Here is a 23,934-nt window from a genome sequence, read left to right as displayed (position 1 = left end):
CTCTTAGGGCATCCACAGTGTATAGAACCTAAGGTGGTGCTAAGATACATCCACATCATAGTTGCTAGTTTAGCCAAATTCAGTCCAATGTGTAGCACCATCTTGCACCTCACCATGGATTGAGGTGGGCCCACACGCACAGCTTTTCCACCCCCTGCCTCCTCTCCCATCTCTCCTCTAGCACGGGGTGTTTCAATTTGACACTTTACCGGAAGGTGCTAGTATAGCACTCCCACTCCAATATATAGCACCTCAACTTTCTTTTTCTCTTTTTACACCCCTTGGTAACAATAGTGGAGCTGCCCGCCGGCCTGCGGGCGAAACCACTAACCTTGCTCTAAAATGCACATGCATCCGCGCCTGAAAAAGCTCACTCATCTATCAGAGGCTGCCCTAGCCCCTAGACTTGCCTTGGCCTCATCTCCTCAAGACACATTGCATTTGGAGGAGCGGAGCTTGTTGCTACGTGCAGTGACTGCTGGGGGGCACTGTTCTGGAACTCTCCGGCCTCGCGGGCTGGATCCCAGCTTTTACGGTGTCCCGTAGCGAGGTAAAGCGCGAGAGAGAACGGCAGGGTCTTTACACGTACGCGCCTCGCTGCACGCTCGTGGACGCCCCAGAGCCCCACGTGGAGCGCGCTCGTGTTGCTTTCCTCCTTGTTTCTTTCACACATCCGGTTAATCTACTGGCGTCACGTCTCGCATCTCGTGCCGCGCCGCGCCGCACTGCACTGCCGTGCCACGGGTGTCGCTTCTATATAAAGCCAGGACATCCAAGGCCATGTTTGGTTTAGATGTGAAAATATTTTGACGAGAGAGAAACGATGTTTTGACCACTAATTAGGGGTATTAAATAAAGTCTAATTACAAAATTACCTCCACAACCATGGTACTGTAGCAGTTGCTCTATCTAATAAGGCCTTTGACCGCACAATTAGAGGATAATTGAGTGCGGTTACTGTAGCATCACTGTATCCAATCATGATGAAATTTGGCTCATTAGATTCGTCTCGAAAATTTATACCCATTCCTAAAATTTTTTTGCAAATAGACTTCATTTAGTACTGCATGTGGGCATTCGTCTTTTTGTAAAATTGTGATGGGATGTTTAACCAAACATGGCCCAACCCAGCTTGTTCCAGTGTAGCAAGCTAAGCTATCATCTATCTATCGACCGAGCCGTTTCTGAGATCAGTAGTAGTGGAAGAACGAAGGAAGCAGAGCAAGCAAAGCAATGGAGCTCCCTCGGAAGCTCTTCTCGGCCGTCCTCCTCGTGCTGCTGCTGCTCGTGGCCACAGGTACGTCGTGCTGGTCTCCTCTGAACTGAACTCGATCTTGCTGATCTGATGAGATGGTTCTCTGCATGTCGTCTTGGTCGTCATTCTTCAGAGGTCGGCGGGCCGGTGGGCGTGGCGGAGGCGCGTACGTGCCTGTCGCAGAGCCACAGGTTCCGTGGCCCCTGCGTGCGTAGGGCCAACTGCGCCAACGTCTGCAGGACGGAGGGCTTCCCCGACGGCAAGTGCCGCGGCTTCCGCCGCCGCTGCTTCTGCACCACGCACTGCCGGGAGTGATCAACCCAGGGGAGCTGCATGCATGCGTGCCTTTTAGTTGTGCTGCCGCCTGCCGGTGTTGAATAATCGGCGGCCTAGTGTGCCCGTGTGTCTTTTTTTTTTAATCGCCTCGCTCTGTTTAATGAAGGTTTTGATTTTTTTCCTTCTCTCCCCGTTCTAAATTATATTATATACTACTCCGATCCGTAGATGGTTTTGATTTTTCACCATGCAGCTGCGAGCTAGGAAACTGTTGTCCGAGTCGTGCTCGACTTTGGGTTCCGATACGATCATGACTCGTACGTAGCGCAGCTACTCCGATCGATCCTATTTAACAGACGCAGCAAAGCAAGAAACTAAAATAACCTTAATTTTCGGGGGCAGGCCAGTTTTCATTTAGAAGCAAGCTCGCTCGATCAATCGACCGATCACATGCATCGTTCCAAACCAATCATCAACAAATACCATCAGTGATGTCGTCGTCGAGCCATCTTTCGCCGGTGCCTCCGGGGCCGTGCCTCGTCCTCGATCCCGACGAGATCAACAAGGTCCCCGATCAAGATCGTCAGTGCCGGGGGATTTCACTACTCGACACCACGAAAGGCGATCGCCTCACGTGCGACGTGCAGCCGCTGGGGGTAGGCGCGGCCATGAGCTTTGCCCTCACGTGGAAACAAGGGTGGATGCTCTACTCCTCTTCGGATCAGGACAATCCCTGCACCTTCCTTCACGACCCTCGGACTCTGAACAGGATCGAGCTGCCACACTTTCCTCACCCCCTGCCGAGGGTATTCCAGTGTGCTCTGTCCGACAAGCCTACCAGCACAGCTGGGTGCGTGGTGGTGATTCTTAACCTGGATCCGCCGGATGATGAACCGTGCTTCTGGTACTGCCGTGTCGGCGGGATGCAGGAGTGGATCAAGCACGACTACGACGTGGGGAGACACCAATACGACATGGAAGGATTGGTTTGGAAGAAGAGCATCATAAAAAAACAATCTCACATCATGTAAAGGCAAGTTTTACTTTTCTAATACAGGTGATGAGCTTGGTGTCCTCGAGTTCAACCCGAGCCCGGTCACCCAGATCATCAAGATGGATGGCAAGTCAAGATGGTTCGGTAGTGCTTATACTTGTTCTTTCGAGCTAGACGAGGAACCCTACGTGTTCTATGAATTCCACGATTACGATTACGAGGGCGGCACATTAAACATCACCGGAATCACTCTTTACAAGATAGACTTGGTAGGGCAACGGTTCGTCAAGGTCGATGATATCGGTGATCGAGCCTTGCTGTGGTCGGGTTATGGCGGAGGATGTTGTCCTGCGACCAGGTTTGCGCTGGAGCCCAACTGCGTCTACTGGACTGGACCAAATGCAATGCATATATTCAACATAGCAGAAAACACCCATAGAGTATACTATCCTCCTTCAAACGATCTTCCAAAGCTATCCTCAAAGGCCTTTTGGCTGCTTCCTGTGTAGCAATTAAACACGGAAAGGTTTCAATAGTCCTTCCAACCATGTATCTCTTAGTATATTTTATCGTGGTTTTGGGTTGCCTTAGGGAAGAAAATAGGAATACGAGTATCCAAAATATCCGCTATATTTCGTGTCCGCTAAAATATCATTGTGGATATTCGTATCCTTATATGTATTCGAATTCAATGGGTACCAAAGTTGATACATTTGAATCTGATTTTTATTGACTTCGATAATATCCATATCAGTATTCATTGAAACTATTTAAAACTCACCTTCATTTTTCCATAACTAAAGTTATTAATTTTTACAACAAAGATATAAAATGATTACGTTTACTTTTAGATATTCCAGTTTGATCTATAGGTGAAACTACTTTATATTTTTATTTTTATATTAATAAATGTTTTATATGTTTATTGAAATATATTTTTGTTTCTATGTCTTATTATATATATTAAATATTTGTTGATAAATATGCTATCTTTACAATTATGTTTGTTATATTTTCATACTTTAGTCTACATGTATAATTATTTTATATACTAACACTACCAACAAAGAAAATAGCCTAACTTTATCTCATATATCGAGTAAATATCTGAATGCGAATGCAAATCCAAATCTAATGTATCCATTCTGCATTCACATTCAACAATATATGAATTTGTATACGTATCTATCTATCTATCTATCTATCTATCTATACTATAAAGATCGAAAATAATTGAAAACTTTTCTCATCTAATTTGGGCCCGCCGTACCCCTCACACTGGACCCGCTTGTCGGGACTGAGGGGTGGGACCCATAGAAACCGGGAGTTGGAGCGTGTTTCTAAAAAACTTAATTTTTTTCTCACCCGCCTCTATCCTACCCGCCCGCGTACCCGCTCCCGGCGCGCCACCGCCGCCTCCCCACCTGCCGCTTGCCGCACCACCGCCTCCTCGCTCGCCGCCCACGCGCACGCCGCTGCACGCCCCCACTCGCCGTGCGCACGCCACCGCCGCCCGCGCGCACGCCACCTCCCCTCATCCCGCTCGCCACGCGCCCCGCGCGCTTCCCCACCCTCACCGTCGCCCGAGCCTCGCGGCAGCCACCGCGGCCTCCTCCCCTACCCGCCGTCGCCCGCGAGCGCTCCCGCTGCGCTGAGTGAGAGGTACGGTCTCCCCGGCTTGGATTCTCGGAGGATGGTGCCGTCGGGGCAGCCCAACCCGATGGTGCTCTCCTCCGCCTCCCACCTTATCCGGCCTCCTCCGTCTCTCCCCCCGCTCGCCGTGCGCTCGATGCCGCTCGCAGCTACCTCCCCCTCCTGCCTCGTCCGGTCTGCTCGCATCGTCCAAGTGGGCCCTGAGCTACACCACCGTCTTGCAAGCTCACGGGACACCAAGCTACGCTGACGACCATGCACCGCCGGCCAGCGTCCCTGCGCCATGGCTCACATTAGCACATCGCCCAGCAGCACCTGGACCAGGCCTTCGCTGCAACCGACTTGGGACCATCCGGGCATCCGTGGGCAACTGGGCATGGTAGGGTGCCATGGTTGGACACTACGTGCTCGCTGGATGCTCGATATAATGCCTGACTAAACCTAGCGTCCTTCGTTACATATATAATGCCTGAGCTAAACTTGGCGTCCTTCAACACACTAAAGCTTTTGGTTGCCATGGATAAGGACACAAGGTGATGCATTACTAGCCTGTCCTCTTATGAATTCAGTTTCTAAGTCACCTGCTCCTTTGACATGGTTCCAAATCCCATGCTCCTGTGATCACGTTTGTGTATTATCTTCATCCTATATTATTCTCATGCTCGACAACATATGTTCCAAAAATACTCTTCTTTTCTTGGTCCTTTCATCTGATTAATATTTTTTTTTGCGAAATCTGATTAATATGTTAATATAACAGATATTAAGTTCATATGCTCTGAGGTAGTTATTTGTCCAAGTTTGTCGAGGCTTTTTTCCATTAATTAGAGTAAATTATGCTTTATGCAATATCATAACTTTGCTGCAGAACTTATTTGTTTGCTCACTTATTCTGAAAGAAGCCACTTGAAAGTGATCGGGTGCTCTAGCCTAAGAGGGGGAGGGGGTGAATTAGGCACTAATAAAGACTTAGACCTATGGCTCCAACTAATTTGCACAAAACTTAAACTAAAACATGCTATCTAGATGTGCAACTAGGTTCTTCTAGTGTGAAACCCCTATCCCAAAAGAGTTTAGCAACCTATAGCCTTTCCTATCAAGAAACTATTCTATGAAAATAAAGGCACACAAATTGCTAGTATGAAATGCGGAAGCTTAAAGAGAGGGATAGGAGATAACAAACTCTTGACGCGGGTGTTTATCCCGTGGTTCGGTTAGCCACAAAGGCACACCTACATCCACGTTGTTGTAGCACTCACTAAGAGTATTGCTACTCGGCCACCAAGTCTCTTCCGTGAACACAATCACGGTCACCTTGGCCCCGGGTTCCACTAAGGAGCTTCTCCACAAAGGATGGGGGTCTCCACGTCCCCCGCACAAAGTGTCGTCGCCGCTCCACACCAAGTCGGAGGGTCGATGACGTTGCCGGCGAGCTTCACGCTCCAAGGTGCCGGCGCACCAAGCTCTTGTTTTGGTTCACTAGAGAACCACAGCACAAAGGCTCAAGGCCTTGCAATCACACTCACTAAGAGCTAATCTAGCACTCACACTTTACAAAGCTAGTGCTATAAGCTAAGGATATGATCTATGAGCTCTTGTATGGCTTGGAGATGTTCTTAGATGTGTATGAGGTGTCTTGGGACTCCAGCAATCTTCAAATGGCCGGGGTGAGGCGTATATATAGGCCACCAAGTCTTGTAGCCGTTGCTCCAACGGTCAGCTGAAATTCTGTGTATCACTGGAAGAACCGATGCCTCTTGGCGGGGTAGCGTCGGTTCATCCGGTCACTCATAGCCCGAAGTAGCCGTTGAAGTCCTGACAGCTGACGCAGAGACCACCGGTTGAACCGATGCTTTGTACCGATGCATCACCGGTTCATCCGGTACTTAAGAATCTTCTCCTGGGCGCTGACATCATTGCACCGATGCAATACTCCGATGCACCGTCGGTTCAACCGGTGCTGAAGAAACTTCTTCTGGGCACTTTATATCGTCTCTGGAACATAGGACGCCCAATGCACCGATGTCCTTTCTTGGACCCTCGGTTCAACCGGTGCCTATAGGCTGACTTGGCTTCGTTTCCCTCCTGCACCAAATATCATAGCGTCGGTTCTTCCGACAAGCGTCGGATGCACCGATGCCCCTAGCGTCGGGCCTTGTTACACCTATCTTCTCTTTCTCTTTGTCATCACTTGAACCTAAAAGCCTGAGAATGATCATCTTAACAATCATATTAGTCCAAGTGTTGTGTTGTCATTCGATCACCAAAATCACTCGAAATGGCATAAATGGTGCCATGTTCGTTACACCACTGATTTCTATTCTATTGGCATGTCCTCGTGAAAACATTAAGCTAATATAAATTTTTATGCTTGTAGCAACACACGTACAACAGTTTCTAAATTTTTATCTATCAGATCTTAATTTGATGGTTAATAATGCTTTCTGGTATCACGCAATATACCTTGGATGCACTGGTTTTTGATGATGTTGGTGTTAAATCATTCCATTTGCAGTCCGACACAACAAGAGATTTGGAGCAAACTTAAATTTTTTATGTTTGTTCAATATTGTAGCTTGTTAATTTGTTGTTAAAATACCTACCATTAGTTGTAGAGTTTACTTGTCATGGCCAATATAGAGATGGAGAGTCTACAGGGAGTCAGGGTCGGGATGGAAGGCCCAGGGAGAAAGGAGGGAGGTAGGGTCTGCTGCTCTATGCCATAGTGCTATGTGGATTTCACAAGAGCTATTCATTTATTTTTCGAGTCTTGACAATTTTCGGGTGATATTGCAAAATACCAATGAAACATTTGTATAGGCAGTGATCACTGTTTAGTTTTGTAACTGAAATTTGTTCTCCTGTAGATACATATCTGTAAATATACACTAGCAATTAATTATCAATTTCATAACTTGTTTATGATCAAGATATTTAATTTTATCCATATATAGTATTCTATTTGTTTCTAGGATGGTTGTATATTTACCTTTCTGTGTCACGCATACATCTTTGCTATAAATATATATTTTTATTATTTTAATATGAATATATAATCCAAATACACCTTTGCTAAAAAGTAAGACTGTTGTTTATTTATAAAATTTTGTTTACTTTATCTATCTCTTTGTAATAGATCAAATTATTATACAAGTACAGACTAAGAGCAAATATTATGTGCTGAGGCGGAGAAGAGAGAAAATGAGAGAGAGGAGAAGTGGGCTGTAGCTTACAGCCAGGTTCGACACAAGAACTAAGACATTTTATGAGATAGACAAGTGGGCCATGTATTTATGGTGGAGAGCTAAACCATTATACAAGTGGGCTGAGAGATGAGCTGCAAAGATTCTTGCAGCAAGCAGCAGACTAAATCATTAGCCTTACTCTAAAAGATTAGAAGATAACTAATAAAAAATAACATGATTAGAAGATAACTAATAAAAAATAACATACTTATCGATGTATAGCTTTTATAATTAAATCTATAAATCTGATTTTAACTATAAAGTAAATAAATATTTAAGTACTTTGTAATTAAGATATAAAAATTATTTCACAATTTAATAAAATAAATAATTTGACTCATATTAAATTAATTATTATATTGAATAAATAAATATACAAATATACGGACGAGGAACCCTACGAGTTATATGCATTCCACAATTATGAGGACAGTGCATTAAACATCACTGGAATCACTCTTTACAAACTACTGCTTTTTTGTTATTTTAACCTTTTTTGAAAACTATTTTCAAAAGTAGACCGCCGGAAAAACTATTTCCAAATCTGACCCATCCGTCACGCGCCAATTGAGCTGGTGCGGAACATGACGTTAAACACGCCAAGGTCGTTGGCGTGTTAGTCACGTCGTTGAATTCCAAGCTGGCAGTTTGACCAGGCCTGAACTCTGATGTGGACAGAGAACCGCGCCAATTGCTTTGGCGCGGTTCCCTATTCCCGTAACGGATGTTTTCCCATTTGGTGGTGGGCCCGGATAACATAGTGTCTGCGCCGAGCTCGTTGGCGCGGACGTCGCGAAACCCTAAAGCTCTGGTTCGTTTGTATGGGGTCCTATTTTGCCCCGTGACCCAACAACACACCAACTCGCCTGTAGTGCTCGTGGAGTCGGCGGCGGGTACTGTAGTGGTGGCGGCAGCAGGTACTGTCTGACACTTCCTCGCCAATTAATTTGGCGCGGACTAAGAACACCCCGCAACCCAGCACTGGAGGCTTCAGGTCCACGCCAAATCAATTGGCGCGGTGAAGAAGAAGCCCGCAAGGCAACAAGGCACTACCTGACACTTCCGCGCCAATTAATTTGGCGCGCATCAAAAACTTTCAGAGCAGAACTACGCAGCTGATCATGCAAATTGCTAAACAAAATTAACCCAGCAAGCCAGGAAGGCAACGCACAGCAAGGCATCAAACGAGTTAACATAATTAAGAGAATCCATGAAGCTTCGAAGGTAATGTCCACTAACATATGGCAGGTCCTCTAAAATATCATCAGGATGCTTCCTAATGTCCAAAAGCATGGTACTCAGAACTCCATAAGTTAAAGTCATGATGCTAGATAACATTCTTGACCACGCCGTGCGTGGAGCACAATTACAGCACACATTTAGTAGAGTTGAACTATACACAAATTTGCAGAATGAAGAGCTAAGGGCGAGTTCCCATGTATCAGCTCTTACGACGTCAAAGTGTGGACTCTGTTCAATTTATGTTGCTCAAACTTATACATGATGTCCAATATGCTTAGCAACGAACCTGATTTATTGCAGCAACCAAAAACAACGGCACGTACCACTTTGCAGGTTGCCTCGGTGCCGCCTACCCCATCATCAACGCATTCCTGCTACAAGGTAGATCCATCATTCCGCCTACCACTTTTTTAAAAACAAAAAAAATCACAGCTTCTCTTCCAAAAAGGTCAAATGATGCAGACTTGTCCACCCTACAGGCTTCAGATGATGCAACCCATCTATTAATACTCGATTAACCACATTAACCTAAGATACTGAACAAATGTAACTATTTTCTTAAGCGCCATTGCATCACGAATTTAGCCGTGTAGCCTATAAGTATTCAGACCCTGGGAAAACATGCAATTATAAGAATCCACAATCATGAAATTGCAAAACCATCATCAACCTTCATCATGACTAAGTGCATTATCTACAAAATGCCACATCCCATGCAACTGGTAAAATTGGGGTCCCACAAAGAACAAGCATATATCTTCAAACCCCTCTAATTCCTATTTTATATTTCCCTACAAATAAAGTGCTAACTACAGAAAAGATAAGTTCTAACACCGTTATAAACCTTTCAAACTCCATCAGTGCCAATCACAACTGATCCAAAATTAATACACTAACAAGCCCACACAGGTAAGTGGTTTTACTTCACTGAACAGTTCAATCCTAAGAACCAACTAATGCAACTAGGAATTAAATGCCCAACAACGATGTAGCCTTGACAATCAGCAAGGTTTGCAAAAGAAGAAGCACGAGCTTGGAAGTGGCTCTGGACATTTCCTCCTTACCTGCCGCTTGAGCCGCAGCAAGGGTCGCCGGAGGCGCAGCAAGGGTCGCCGCCAACGCCGCACCTTGGGTCTCCTCCGCCGCCGCCGCACCTGGGCCGCCTACGCCTCCGCCGCACCTGGGCCGCCACCTCCGCTGCCACCGCACCTAGCCCGCCTCGGCCTCTGCCGCACCTGGGTCGCCTCCTCCACCGCCGCACCTCGGAAAGCCTACGCCGCCGCCGCCATTGGTTCGCCTCCGCCACAGCACCTTGCGTCGCCGGCGCGACTTGGATCAGCAACGCCGGAACTTTTGTCGTCGCCGCCGGATCTTGGTTCGCCGCCGACTATTGCGTCGCCGCCGGCAAAGGGGAAAACTACACGGGCCAAAGACACAACGGGTAATGGGGAAAAGCAAGACCCACGCCAAACACAACGAAGTTTAGGGTTTCACAGGTCTGCGCCAATGATCCTGCCCCGATCATACTGGACTACGGGCCCACTAGGAACAGGACCCGTTAATCGGGGAGGGGGGCACCACGCCAGTGAATTTGGCGCGGATAGGGTCCACGTCACATTTTGACCATAGAAATGTAACTCCAACGACTTTGGCGTGGTTAAAGTTATACTCCGCGCCAACTCAATTGGCGCGTGATGGGTGGGTCAGATTTAGAAATAGTTTTTTCGGCGGTCCACTTTTGAAAATAGTTTTCAAAAAAGGTTAAAATAATAAAAAAAACACTACAAACTGTGCCATTAGTTTTTTTTATTTTGTCTATATTTAATTATCAAGCTGCAATATTTGATGTGATACTTTTGGAAGTTTAAATTTTAAATCTAAACAAGATTTATGGTGGCTCTGGGTTGCTTTTGGGTTTAGGCTGATGATGTGCTATGATGCGCAACAGCCGCATCGTGTTGTGTGCGTGCGTGCCCCAGCGTGAGATGCAAAGCAAAAGGCCCACTGGCGCGTGGGCCCTGACGTTTCAGCGCGGACGGCTGTGGCTTTCGGCCACCAGCGCCAGATCCGCCAGCCGCATCGTCGCGACCGCCCAGTCAGTGGGACGACCGATCGATCGACCCACCGGCTCAGCGTAGACACGTTCCACGTCTCCCGCCGCGACCTCGCCCCCCTTCTTCTCCAAGCCTCTCTCTCCCGTCTCTCCCATCTCTTCCTCAAGTCGCATCTCAGTCGCCGCCGCGCGTACAAATATACGCGGCCGAACCCTAAACCCCGCCCGCCGCCTCCTCGATCCCATGGCGGCCATGCAGAGGCTCCTCCGGGCAGCCGCCTCCGGTGGCGCGGCGGCGGCGAGGAGGCGCATGGGGTCGCTGGCGGCGGAGCAGGCGCCTCCCGCGGCGGCGGCGCCGAAGGGGTTCCCGTTCGCGGCGGAGGAGAGGATGAGGCGGCGCCCGGCGGCGGAGCGAAACGTGCAGTGGGTGTTCCTGGGCTGCCCCGGCGTGGGCAAGGGCACCTACGCGAGCCGCCTCTCGCGCCTCCTCGGCGTGCCCCACATCGCAACGGGGGACCTTCTTCGCGACGAGCTCGCCTCCACCGGGCCACTTGCTGCGCAGGTGAGACCGAGTTGCCTCTCCGTCTCTCAGAGAGTCCAAACCAGCCTGTTATGTGCTGCGCTGATCGAGATTTCGTTCTAGTCGGATGGATCAGCTTGACAGGCTTGGCCACTTGAGCTTATATCATTGGAGATTTGGGGCTCCTTTGGGGCCGTTAGTATGGATCAGCACAGTTGTCGCGAAGTGGCGTTAGATCTTTGCCTTTTGTACCGGCAACTGCATTTTAAAAAAGTTCCAGATCCAGGGGGTAGTGAAATTGGTGTTGTATCTGAACGGCACTGCTGGAATTCTACTTTCCTAGTTATTTTTCATTGAGGCTGACAAGATAAATGTAAATTAATTTGCTCGAGAGCTGTCGTGAGCTGAATAGTGTTGCTGTGTCTGAACCCTTATTTTGTGTTGGGACATCAAATGACATACGCACCATAGCACGTCTAGATAGATCTGTTAAGCGTTTGTAGTTGCTTTCCTGGTGGGTAATGCAATAGTATTAGCGATTTGCGTTAGCGTTACACATTGTTGTTCGTTTTTTGCATTCTGATTGGAGGACAATAGCAATTCAGGAAACCAATGTTTTTAAATCGCCTAATCGTCTGATCGAACAATGGGTGGACCAGACGACTAATCGTGATTAGTCGTCGACTAGGGTCGATTAGTCGGGTCTGATCGACCCTAGTCGTCCACTAGTCGTCCAGGACATTTAGGATATATATATATATAGGAGTTAAGTCCTGAAGTACTAATATATATTCTCATATATATTTCAGGCCAAGAAAGTGTCTAGTTTTCTATGTCTAGTACTGAATATAGAGCAAATGGTGACTGCCTGGCTGGGAGCCTCTCCAGTCTTGCCTCTTAAGTTCTAACCCTAGTGGGCTTTGGGCCTCTCATTTTCTCACCAGCGCACAAGCAATCCAGCCCAGTTACACAAACCTGATCGAGAACACCCCTAGTCGGACGATTAATCGCCTCTAATCGCCGATTAGTCGGTCGATCGGTCGATCGGTCGATCAGGCTTCTTGATCGAGTCGTGGACCCTAATCGAGCACGCTGGACCGATAAGGTCGATTAATCGCGATTAGTCGCTCGATTTGAAAACATTGCAGGAAACAAACTTGCCTTAATGCTTAAAGTTACGGTTCAGCTGCAAGTGTGTGGCTACTTTTTACTCTAAATTTGCTGTGTTCAAATCATGCTAACTACTTGATTGTAAATACTCACCCTAGTGCTTATCCGTTGACTACTTACCATATGTTGGTAAATTCATGTCACTGATTGCAAGCATGTGTGAGTTGTTATATGGTTATTCCCTCTTTTTTCACTTTGGAATTGGAAATAATGTGATCGGATTTTCTCTTGCAGCTTGCTGAAATTGTTAACCAGGGGAAATTGGTTTCTGATGAGATTATTATCAATCTATTGTCCAAAAGGCTTAAAAAAGGAGAAGACAAGGGAGAATCTGGATTTATTCTTGATGGTTTTCCACGCACAGTAAAACAAGCGGTGAGAACCTTTTACTGGGGCATGAACAATTCCTTCTTATTGGTCCTATTAGTAACAATTTAACTTAATTGTTCTGACCACTCTCGACTCTTTTGAGTGCTCAATGTTTTTCTACTGCTTGGTTATGCAATTAATGATGCAGTACAAAAATACTTCCAAATAGTTCACATGTTTCTTGTCATGGCCAGTCCATGACTAGGGTAAACACCACCAGGAGGATGGCCAGGTGGAGTCGGCTCCTACGGATGAGAGACTAGATCATAGATGAGAGGGGCGAACCACATGAGGGAACTGGATTATTGTTTCTTGCTTGCCTGAGATTGATATATCTTCTGTCTTTATGTAGAGAGTTTTATTTGTGATCTAATATATTCCTAACAAATCCATCTAGTAAACCAATCTAATATAGTAACTAATGTTATCCCTAAGATCTCAGCAACTCAAGTAATCTTATCTGCTGCACGTGAGCTGGCCTATGGCCCTTAGATCACAGTATCACACCCATAACGTTTCTGCTCCTGTGGAACCACTTCCTTCTAGTCTGTTCCTTTAGTAATAATTGAACTCATTGATCTCGTCACTCTTGAATGCTCAATATCTTCCTGCTGGTTGGTAATGCTGTTAGTAATGCAGCACAATACCATCCACATCCAGATAGGTCAAATGTTTTTGCTTCCATGGAATCAGTGTGGCACTGGGATAATCTGCATTCTTTTAGATGGAAAAGTTTGCTGCCACCCTCTATCTGTAGCAATATATCCAGAGGCATGATTGCATGAATCCTTTATGCTTTGTTTTTTTCTTTAAGTAGAACGCTTGTGGCTGTATGTCTGCTGCTGTAAAGAGAAATGTTCCGTTACACTTACTGCTGGACTGTTAGTCATAATCCCTTTGTTCGTTTTTAGTAGCATGTTCATATAACTTCTATACACTAAGCGCTTTTAACTTTGACTAATTGTTGATCAAAATTTTTGAACTTCCTACTTTTTAAAATCCTAATATGCCTACTGAAAATGAATGGGGGTAGTACCTTCTGATACAAACTTAAACTTCTACCTTAATCCAAATATGCCTACTGAAAATGAATGTAGTACCTTCTGATACAAATTTAAATACTTCTGCAGCCTTGTTGCTATTGCTACAGTGCTATTTGAACTCATTGATACTGATGTAATGTGCCATTAGGAGGACGTCCAAGATAAAATGATGTAGTTGGAGACTTGTTCATACATGCACTTGGTCATTGTAGCCTGAACTCTTCCCTCTCCCCTTTCAGGAAATTCTTGATGGAGTTACGGACATCGATATGGTGGTTAATCTAAAACTGAGGGAAGATATCTTAGTAGAAAAGTGCCTTGGTAGGAGGATTTGCAGCCAGTGCGGAAAGAACTTCAATGTGGCTTGCATTGATGTTAAGGGTGAAAACGGGTTACCAGCAATCTACATGGCACCATTATTACCCCCAAATAACTGCATGTCGAAGATGATCACCCGAGCTGATGATACTGAAGAGGTGGTCAGGAATCGGCTTCGGATCTATAATGACATGGTATGGTTCTGTTTTTCAATTCATAGTTCATACTTGCTATATCATTCACAAAATATACACTTTATTATCATTAAGTGGTGATTATTCATTTCTGGTTTGGTTGGTATACTTTGCAATTTGATGCCTTTATATCTTTGTCGTTTTGTGTTTTGTGGTGTTTCCATAACTTGATCACGGTGCTTCTGTAAAAAATATTTTTTACAACCTCAAACATTCTGCCGTATGAGATGTTCAAACCTGTATAATAGATATCTGTAGAGTCATTGGCTGGCATAAGAGAAGATATAGTGTTTCCTTGTTTTAGCATGTTCCATTTGGTTCCTGAAAGATATACTTTGCACTGTCTTGACTTTGTTTCATAATAGCACTGCTCTCATAGGCATTTTGAAACTTAATGAATTCAGGCCTTTATTCTTAACATTTGGTTTTCCTGAACTTTGTAGAGTCAACCTGTGGAGGATTTCTACCGGGAGCAGGGGAAGCTCTTGGAATTTGACTTGCCTGGAGGGATCCCTGAATCTTGGCCAAAGCTTCTCCATGTTCTGAATCTTGAAGACCAAGAGGAGTTGAAGTTGGCAGCTGCATAGTCCTCATGGAGCAGACCTCTACATTCTCAGAAAAATCGATCACATTTTTTTTAATAATGGAAAAGAGCAAACTTACTCCATAATTTAGTGCCTATGCGGAAGGAATTGTTTTTTTAGAAGCGAGCAATTGGTTTTGCCGGCGTTTTGATGAGCTGGTATTATGTAACGGCCGTATGTTCCCGTTGGGGAGATAGTTTGTAACGCATGAAGACACACTGTAGTGCTACTCATAACAAAGTTGTAATAGTTGGAAAAAAAAACTCTTTGCTGTGTCGCGTGACTTAAACATAAACTTGGTCGGTGACCGATTTTTAGGTGAACCAATTCTATAGCAAGAGAACCCAGTTGCATGCTGCACGAACGCTCGATGCAACATTGCCACACTAGTTGCACCATTCCATAAACGAATACCACTACCAGTGAAACAATAACGAGTACTTAGGCTCAGCTGAATGAATACGTGTCAAGGCAACCTGATGAGAATCTCAGTCATCCTCAACTTCTGTGCAGATGCTGGTTGCAAGTATTGACACTCGTAAAGTTCTAACAGCGATTAGTCACTACGCAATATCGCCACAACATAGCACATAGGAGCTAGATTGCACTTGGGAGACTCCAGGGAAAACAACACCGAAATTGATTCTAAAATGGTATCAGGAGTAGAAGAAACAATTATAAAGAATGTTGAACTTTTTTCCAACTTAGGTCCTGTTTAGTTCTCAAAAAAAATTTGCACAGTATCCGTCACATCGAATCTTCGGACACAAGCATTAAATCCAATTGAAAAAAATAACTAATTACACAGTCTAACTGATTAACACGAACTGAATCTTTTAATGTGCTACAGTACCAAAATCCAAACTTTTTCACCAACTAAACACACCCTTACTCAAAGATTTGAGCCAACATTGGTAGACCATAGTATACATAAGTATAATGAATAATGAAGAAATAAAAGGCTATCGTAATTGTCCAATACACATATAAACAAAGACATACTCGGTGTAATTTACAACTTACACGATAAAGAAAATGATTACAAAAAAGAAAGATATAACCCAACCTGTCCACTTTGTAAGTGAGTTGGGCTGGGAAATTGTACACAAGGCAAACAGTAGAAATGTCCAGCAAAATGAATATCGATGGCATCAAAATGTCGGAGTTCACTCAGAATCCAAACCTTGTATTGACAAACCAACTCACAAGATACAATCCCTATCAGAGCAGAAAGCATATCAAAACTTAGGGGGAGACCGGCTTCCAGATGCTTTAAAAGGTCCACTTGAACCAAATGGATCGGCATCATCAAAAGAGTCAAACCGACCAAAATTCCGTGAGCTATTCCCTGCATCAAATCCTGACACAGTCTCTCCTTTGGAGCTGCTAATGGAGTCAAACCTGGAAAAACGACTTTCCTGAGGGAAGATTCCAGTGTCTTCAGATCTGAAGGAATCAAACCTCCCAAAGTTATAAGAGGAGCTATCATCACGGCTTTCACCGAATTTGGGTGAGAATCCAGAGGTGTATGCAGGTGTACTTGGGACGGAATCATCAAAGAACGAACTTCTCTTCTTTCCAAATACACTAGCGCCACTTGGCGAGCCTGCCTCAGACCCAAAGAAAGAGTTATGTGTGCCACCATGATGGTCAGCCTCCTGTATTAAGACAGTTCATCAGAGACAGGCAAGGGAGAGACATGCATCCACATCCGCAAAAAAGAAGAAACTGCATAGCTTACAGTGTTCAGAGCAGTAGAACCCCAAACAGAGTCAGTATCTTGATCATCAAAGTTCCAGGAAGTTTCATCAGCAAACTTGTCTCCGAAAACAGATTCAGAACCACCATGGTCACTGAGTCAAAATAATAATTGATTTTATTCACATATGGGACACAAATGTCGTTTATGTTGAACACTCTTCAGTATCTTTTTCAGAGACAGCTAGGAACATGTAGACCAAAGATGGAAACAAGTACCTGTAGCTTTCTCTTTTGCTGGGAGATGAGTCATGCATCCCGAAGCGGGAAGGTTTAAATGGACTTCCTGAGGCACTCCTTCCAGCACTACCAGGGCTTCTCAGAGAATCATCACCAAAATCGTATCCTATCTCACTCTCAGCCACTCGGTCACCACCACTGTAATGCTTTTCATCCTTGATATGACCATTAGAAGATGCAACAGGGGACATATCATCCCCATCATCCCAAAGAGATGGTACTTTTGTATTTTCAGCAGAAACTGGGTTTTCATGTATCGTACCATTATCCTTAACAATACCAAACCCTGCTATGTCATATGATGCAATCAGAAATACTGGAATACAGCAAGACTAAATTGGAAAACGAGGAAAAAGCTTGCCCAACTAGAAGACACAAATTTACAATAACCCATGTCATCAAAATCTATGTACAACACTATGTCCTAGCCACAGAAGGTTCATTAGAGGCACTGATTTGACATATCGGATGAAAATGAACCCAAACAAGGAAAATGGTAGGAAATGAATTTTATCTGCATAGCTGACATTAACAAATCATAACTACACAATGTACCAGGCTTAGAAACAGTTGTGGTTGCTTATTTCAGGATACGACATTGCTGGTATCATTTACAGGTGTGGAAGACATGACATCTTCAGGTATGGATTTTATGGTAAAACCCATTAGTAAAGGCACAAAACATAAGCAGCAGCATGGCAGACACTGGATTGCAAAACTGTGCACAGCATGCAGAATACTCTGATGTATAAACAGAACACGGTCAGCTTCAAAAGGAAGTGATGCTGCTTAATCAATGAAGAAGCTATGTTCCCAAAAAAAAAAAAAGCTTCAAAAAGGAAAGCAAACTTCACAGATGCTTGAGTAATCATAGAGCAGAGTGAAATGGAAGAATTTAACCTTCGTCCTCAAAATTATCCCAGTCTTCATCCCACTCGATGGTTCCCTCTTGTGTCCCATGTTCCCAACCTAACATATAAAGGCAAGTGATCAAAAGATATGCAATTTTATATATCTGAAAACTGCAGGGAGCAAAACAATGCAATGGTATGCAGTTTTCTCGCTAGTTGCTAGCATTATAAAGACAACATGACGTAAACTCAGGAATAATGAAGTAAACGGGAAGATGGAAAATCAGATACCAGAAGGAAGCTCAACAGTAGCGGACGACTTGAATTCAAGTCCAAAGTGCTTGCAACGTTCACTAAGAGCTTTCTCCATCTCTTCTAATTGATGTTGGATTCGATCGGCTCGAACCTAGGAAAGCACCAGTGTTATTGAAAAATACAACAAAAAAGTACCTAGCAAAGTTATAGCATACCTGAAGCAAACCATCAACACTTCCACCCTGTATCATTTTAACTAATGCATCATGCAGCTCAACTTTTCTCTCCTGAAAAAATTAACATGCTCCAGTTTAAGATACAGAATCCATCAAGAGACAAGATAAGATAAATCAAGAGGATGGAATGCAAATGAGACTGATGATAATACAGAAAATATATGAAGAGAAATTTTTTTTTTCTAAGGTGCAGAAATGCAAATACCTGAACGTCACGAAATGCAGCTTCTTCGACTGCCAGTTTGGAAGCTAACTCTGCCACTTGCTTGTACTTCTCTTCATATTTCTTAGCCAATGATTCTACCTAAATTAATATTAACACTATATGTTAGTTCGCTGGAAAACAAACAAAAGCTCAACTATGACTTTGTGTCTCCAAGCATTTAGCATTGAAAAAATAGCTCAAATGAGCAATTGCATTTGACAATGTTGGTCGGCATCATAAAAGAAGCAATGCAATGTACTACTAATTGGTCTGCCTCCAAGAACTTATGATTAAATACAGCTCAAAAGGGGCAACTATAAGCAGGGATCTGTACCTCACGTTTATCAGAGGATGCCCTTTCTGTGATCTCATTCAGCCTATTGTCACACCGACTTTTATACAGGACCTTAAAAATAAGGAATAAAGGAGTTAAAAGAATGCTAAAAGACAACTTTTAATCCCAATGTTCAAATATCTAACTAAACCCAAATTGCAACTGTGCTTACAAGATCCTGCATCTTTGTGCGGTAGTACTCCAGTTTCTCTCTGGAATCCAGGACCTGCTTCTCCACTTCAACCTTCAAAATGCAATAGTTAGAAGGTAAATGGTTTCAAAAGTATAAATTAATAAAAGAGGAAAGCGTTATATGCATCGAGCACATAAGTGTTAGCAAGGCTATTAGTGGGCTGGCCTTTGGGCCTTGGCGCCCAGCCTAAGGACTAGGGCTGGTTTATGGTAGTTGATATGGATTAGGCAAGGATCTCCGTTGATTGGGTGTATTCTATAAACCCTAGATGATCCTTGCCTATATATATTGTACTCCCTAGTACTCCTGTCAATTAATCTATCAGTTTTCCCAGCCATAAACGCTTTCAATAAGCAATACCTGCCAGTACAGAATTAAAATCATAAGTTGCATGGAGAAAATAATTGCAACGAGGGAACCGACTCAGACCTCTTACTGCCATTTGAGATGAAGTTGCTTGGCAATGAGTAAAAGGTTACCAAGAATAGCTAACTAAAATAAATACTAAGAAATAGTCTCCAGAACATATTCTGAGCAAGAGTATGAGCATATATAATTAGCCTGATACACATGGAGTGGAAATTTGTTTTGGGCAAAATCACCACACCTTAATGGTTGTGTAATGAACTAATCTTATGATGTTACACAACTGCAAAGTGATACAGACTAACTATGCACCTAACAACATTAAGCACATAAATAACAGGTGTTGATACAAAAAAAAAGATCAAATGTACAGCAGGCATAGCCCAGGGGTGCATTAAAACAGTTCATTAATGGATTCACACTTCCACACCTGATCCCACCTACCAAAGTAAGATGTATGCATCTCTTTTAATGAACAATTTAGAACAGCTGAACTAGCTTAAAAGTGCATCAACTTACTGAATTGACCAACAGAGTCAGACTGATAAAAGTCGAACAGGTGTTGTAAGCTGATCAACACATGCAATTCAGGATACAAGGATGGGTCCACATACCTTCTTGGGAGCATCTGCCACCTCCTCCACAGCTGAGTTCATTCCACTTCTCTCATATTTGCTTCCTTGAGTTACCACGTGATTATCCATACCAGGCATGTGAGGTCTTGGCTGCCCTGGTCTGCTAGTGCCATCAGTCTGTGATTGCATATGTTGTGGCAAGGGTGGCCGCACACCACTGGTAGGCACGCCAGGTGCTCCAGGGCCTCTTTGTGGTAATCCTGACCCAGCATAAACTAGCAACTAAGCAACGGACCAACACAGGATGCCATATCGCAATATGGTTATGCTAGCTGAGAGCTAGATGATAAACCAAGTATTACCTTGATTCTGTTGCCATGATGGGCTATTGTATGCTGTTGAAGGCAATCCTGTAGCTCGTAACAACGTCTCATCACGCCTAAGAGAGTCAGGAAGTGCTGGGGGCAGAGGAGTTCCAGCTCGGTGCCTCTCCATTAAATAAAGAGCAATGCAAAACTCTCTCAGAGAAAGCATGCCATCGTTATCTTGGTCAGACAAATCCCACACTTGCTTCAGGACCTCTGAATTAGTTAAAAGATTAAAACTTGCATTAGCTAATATCTGTGGTACAAGAAAGAACAACATCAACAGAAAAAGGTGAAAGAGCCAGCAATATTAACAGTATGATAACATTGACTGAAACTAAATTTGAAATAAAACAGGTAATCAACAAGTACAAAATTAGGGCAGTGGAAAGTTGGTGACAATATCCCACCTCTTGGAAGCCTCCAACTGAGGAACAGAGTGCGAGCTTCTGCACCAGTTATTTTGCCGTCTCTATCCCTATCAACATCCCCAAAGACTTTCATGTACTTCTGGATGTCAGATTGACTAATTTTTGGCCACTGGGAAGCTGAATTAGAAACCCCAGCAGAAACAACAGGTGCAGCTGGAGCAGGAAGGTTTGGCTTTGTGATAGGCTGAGTCTGTTGAGGTTGGCTGTTACCATGCAAAGAACCAACCTGTCCAAGATTAGTCTGGTTCTGAGAGCCAGTTGGTGTGGACATATAACTGGATGAGCTGGGAATCGTGCTTGTCAGAGGTGCAGGTGCAGATACGCTTGGTTTTGGCTGTGTAAGAGCAGAGAAGATGTCTGTGCTTGATCCTGAGCTACTGGCAGGGCCATTTCCAGACAACACCAAAGCTTTTGAATACTGAGGCGAAACAGCAATGTTGCTCTGCGAAGGCAATGGCGATGAGGACATTGCTTGTACCTGCTGTCCAGCAGCCATGCCGCTCATTGTGCCAGGCAATCCTAGGCCAAATCCACCTCGTGTCACCTGTGAAGGAGTAGCTCCTGGTGTAGCTTGTGGGATGCCTCCTGCCGAAGCAACATTACTACCTTGCCAACCGACAGATCCCCCCATGCCGCCTCCACCCAGTGGACCTTGATTGGTTCCAGGCGCTTGAGCTTGAAGTGGTGATGCTGGAACTCCCACCTGAGGTGGCCGCATGAAACCAGTACTTGAAGGGGGTTGTTGATTAAATCCTGTGTTAGAAGGCTGTGATTGCATTGCCCTTGGTCCAGCAAATTGAGTTGCCTGCAGAGCACCACCCTGACTTGCAGCTGGCATCATAGAATTGATCCCTTGGGGTCTTGAAGCAGCTCCAGGGTTCACCTGTGGCATGCTAACTTGAGTAGAAGTCGGGATCACACCACTCCCTTGGGGCCTTGCTGCGGCAGCAGCCGCTCCAACCTGCCCTGGAGTCATCGTAGCAACACTCCCCTGCGGCCTAGCAGCCCCCGCCGCACCCATCTGTGGAGGAGCCGGTCCCGTGGCAATCTTCGGAGCTGGAATTCTAGCCGCGGCTGGACCATACAGCGCCGACTGCACTATGTCGGGCGTGAGCTGACGCCCGCTCTGCGCCACGGTGACGAGGCGCAGCGCGTTGAAGAACTCTGGGCGGCCGAGGAAGCCGGTCTTGTTCTGATCGGCGTGCATCCATACCTGCGCGCATCCGAAAAACTCCAACTCAATTCGAATTCGCGGGGCGGGGATCCACTATCATGTGCGGAGATCACACCAAAAATTGGGCGTTCGAAGTGTGCGAATGCGCGGATTGGAGGGAGGATTTGGGGGACACACCTGCGCGAGGACTTGCTGCGGCAGATTGGCGCCCTGGAAGAAGGCGACGGCCTCCTGGCCGCTGATGCGGCCGTCCTGGTTCAAATCCGCGCGGCGGAAGTAGGCCTCGAAGGCCTCCATCCCCGCCATCTCCGGGATCAAGAGGGAGACCACGCTGGTGGAAGTGCGGTTGGGTGGATCTGCCGCGGCGGGCGGTGGAGATCTCGTGGGGCGCGTGTCGCGGTGGGTGCCAGGAGCAGGAGCACGAGCCTCTTATCCCTGTCGTGTGCAGGGTTAATAATTACGACCGTTCCGATCAAACCGCCGCCCTCCGATAGCGGTTTACTGGACTGATTTAATCAGAAACAGGTGGAAACTGGTGCAAACCAGTAGAATTCAAATCCAAATTCAAAATTGCATGTGTAATCGGTTTGAACCGGTATACCTGCCGGTTGGACCGGTTTACCAGCCAGTTTGACCGATTTGAATTCGAATCCAAATTCAAAATCGCATGTGCAACCAGTTTGGAACGGTATACCGGCCGGTTTGACCGGTTTACCAAGTGGGCCTTAATGGGCCGTCTCATTTTTTTTCTTTTTTGGTTTAACTTTAAATGCCCGAAAAGTACGTTAAACGAACGAATTTTTGAGAAAATTTGACACCATTAGATTCGTCGCACCTTGATGTATTTTTAGAATTTTTTTTAGAAATTTTTCATTTTTTTGAATTCAAATTTGAATTTGGACCGGTTTGGTACCGACTCAAACCGGAACCGGACCGGACCAGTTCCCACCTGGTCGTGTGTCGAGGGCAGTGGTTGGGTACCTCCCGTTGTCGAGATGGTGAACTTCTCAATTGTCCCCTCGCGGCCCTGTTTCCACGGGGACTTTAGCGAGAAATAACAGAATGTAACACATAATTGGCAAGCTTAACTGGAATGGATACACCATTTGTAAGTCTTACTAAAATTGACACCGTATTTGTGAATTGTTTCAGTTTAGGTGTTTGACCTATTTTCTCTCCAATTTCTCTCTTTTGCCTTTTTATTTTAATAGCAAATATGCTCGTGAAGAGAAAAATTCATCCTAATCCTCTAACCCAATAAACATTAATTGATATTATAATATTAGGTAAGTACTATATTTTGATAGGTGTGTGGAGTATAAGAGCATTTCCCATAGCTTTTCTATAATCTATAAATAAATTATCATTTAGAGAGTCATTAGAGTAAAAATTAGTTTCTATATCTTTGTACTTTTCAATAGTTTCCCTATATCTTGTGCGTAGTTTAGAGAGTCATTCTTGCTCTCCATCTTTGGCTAGCGAGAAATCCAGAATAAAGGATGTCTATATTTAGATATCCAATTGAAGAGGTTGTTGGAGAATATTTTTTTCACCAAAATCTTTATTCCTATAATTAGGAAAGATATAAAAAGACTATTTATCAATTGCAAGTCAAATTGACTGGTACATCTAGCGCACCATACGTGCACATGTTGAGTTCGGTACGTCGGAGCGAAGCAATGTCCCTGGCCCTACCATACGTGGAGCGCGAGAATCCGCCCGGCAGGATTTTCACGTCAACGGAAATCACAATTTTGGTTGAGGCAAAACCATTTCAAAAAAAAGTTTTGGGAAAACAATTTCTTACTTGTAATATATATAGTAATTCTGAGAACACTTTAAGCTTAGGGTGGAAGGAGAAGTCAGTTAAAGTTATTTTTTATGCTCCTCTCTATTTTATAAACCGTTCTGAGATTTCATGTGTGCTTCTTAGTTGAACCCGTTTCTTCTTTTTCAATTTAGTACCACTTTACCGAAAGCTATGGAAGAAACCATCGAAGAAGCTCCAGCAAACACACTCTAATAATCGTTAGGG

The 23,934-nt window shown here is 44.7% G+C and overlaps 3 protein-coding genes across 3 annotated transcripts; 2 read left to right on the top strand and 1 right to left on the bottom strand.

Annotated features, from left to right (window-relative positions):
• The first annotated feature begins 1,133 nt into the window (after positions 1-1,133).
• Positions 1,134-1,711, top strand: LOC120692844 (defensin Ec-AMP-D2-like). The gene is made up of 2 exons (XM_039976241.1): positions 1,134-1,297; positions 1,389-1,711. Exons 1-2 carry the CDS (start codon positions 1,234-1,236, stop codon positions 1,568-1,570), a joined length of 246 nt encoding a protein of 81 aa, XP_039832175.1. The 5' UTR covers positions 1,134-1,233; the 3' UTR covers positions 1,571-1,711.
• A 9,132-nt stretch (positions 1,712-10,843) lies between these two features.
• LOC120691683 (probable adenylate kinase 1, chloroplastic) lies at positions 10,844-15,239 on the top strand. Its single transcript, XM_039974830.1, has 4 exons — positions 10,844-11,280; positions 12,643-12,783; positions 14,060-14,332; positions 14,776-15,239. The coding sequence occupies exons 1-4, from the start codon at positions 10,963-10,965 to the stop codon at positions 14,917-14,919; spliced, it is 876 nt and encodes a 291-aa protein (XP_039830764.1). The 5' UTR covers positions 10,844-10,962; the 3' UTR covers positions 14,920-15,239.
• A 565-nt stretch (positions 15,240-15,804) lies between these two features.
• LOC120693059 (epidermal growth factor receptor substrate 15-like) lies at positions 15,805-22,343 on the bottom strand. Its single transcript, XM_039976459.1, has 13 exons — positions 22,077-22,343; positions 20,705-21,938; positions 20,292-20,510; positions 19,969-20,189; positions 18,968-19,039; positions 18,796-18,867; positions 18,462-18,560; positions 18,236-18,307; positions 18,057-18,171; positions 17,815-17,883; positions 16,894-17,200; positions 16,658-16,769; positions 15,805-16,574 (listed from the first exon to the last, which is right to left on the bottom strand). Exons 1-13 carry the CDS (start codon positions 22,203-22,205, stop codon positions 16,155-16,157), a joined length of 3,141 nt encoding a protein of 1,046 aa, XP_039832393.1. The 5' UTR covers positions 22,206-22,343; the 3' UTR covers positions 15,805-16,154.
• Positions 22,344-23,934: the final 1,591 nt, after the last annotated feature.

Source organism: Panicum virgatum, chromosome 9N, assembly GCF_016808335.1.
Source record: "Panicum virgatum strain AP13 chromosome 9N, P.virgatum_v5, whole genome shotgun sequence".
Lineage (NCBI taxonomy): Eukaryota > Viridiplantae > Streptophyta > Magnoliopsida > Poales > Poaceae > Panicum > Panicum virgatum.
The sequence above is the reverse complement of the archived record's forward strand: the minus strand, read 5'-3'. Positions and strand labels throughout refer to the sequence as shown.

Excerpts from the sequence above, each read along its gene's own strand:
- LOC120692844 (XM_039976241.1), top strand. The coding sequence starts at position 1,234 with ATGGAGCTCCCTCGGAAGCTCTTCTCGGCCGTCCTCCTCGTGCTGCTG. Across the intron at positions 1,298-1,388 it reads GCTGCTGCTCGTGGCCACAG|AGGTCGGCGGGCCGGTGGGC; the intron begins GTACGTCGTGCT and ends GTCATTCTTCAG.
- LOC120693059 (XM_039976459.1), bottom strand. The coding sequence starts at position 22,205 with ATGGCGGGGATGGAGGCCTTCGAGGCCTACTTCCGCCGCGCGGATTTG. Across the intron at positions 20,511-20,704 it reads CAGTTGGAGGCTTCCAAGAG|AGGTCCTGAAGCAAGTGTGG; the intron begins GTGGGATATTGT and ends TAACTAATTCAG. Across the intron at positions 16,770-16,893 it reads AGCAAAAGAGAAAGCTACAG|TGACCATGGTGGTTCTGAAT; the intron begins GTACTTGTTTCC and ends ATTTTGACTCAG.
- LOC120691683 (XM_039974830.1), top strand. The coding sequence starts at position 10,963 with ATGGCGGCCATGCAGAGGCTCCTCCGGGCAGCCGCCTCCGGTGGCGCG. Across the intron at positions 11,281-12,642 it reads CCGGGCCACTTGCTGCGCAG|CTTGCTGAAATTGTTAACCA; the intron begins GTGAGACCGAGT and ends TTTCTCTTGCAG. Across the intron at positions 12,784-14,059 it reads CACGCACAGTAAAACAAGCG|GAAATTCTTGATGGAGTTAC; the intron begins GTGAGAACCTTT and ends CTCCCCTTTCAG.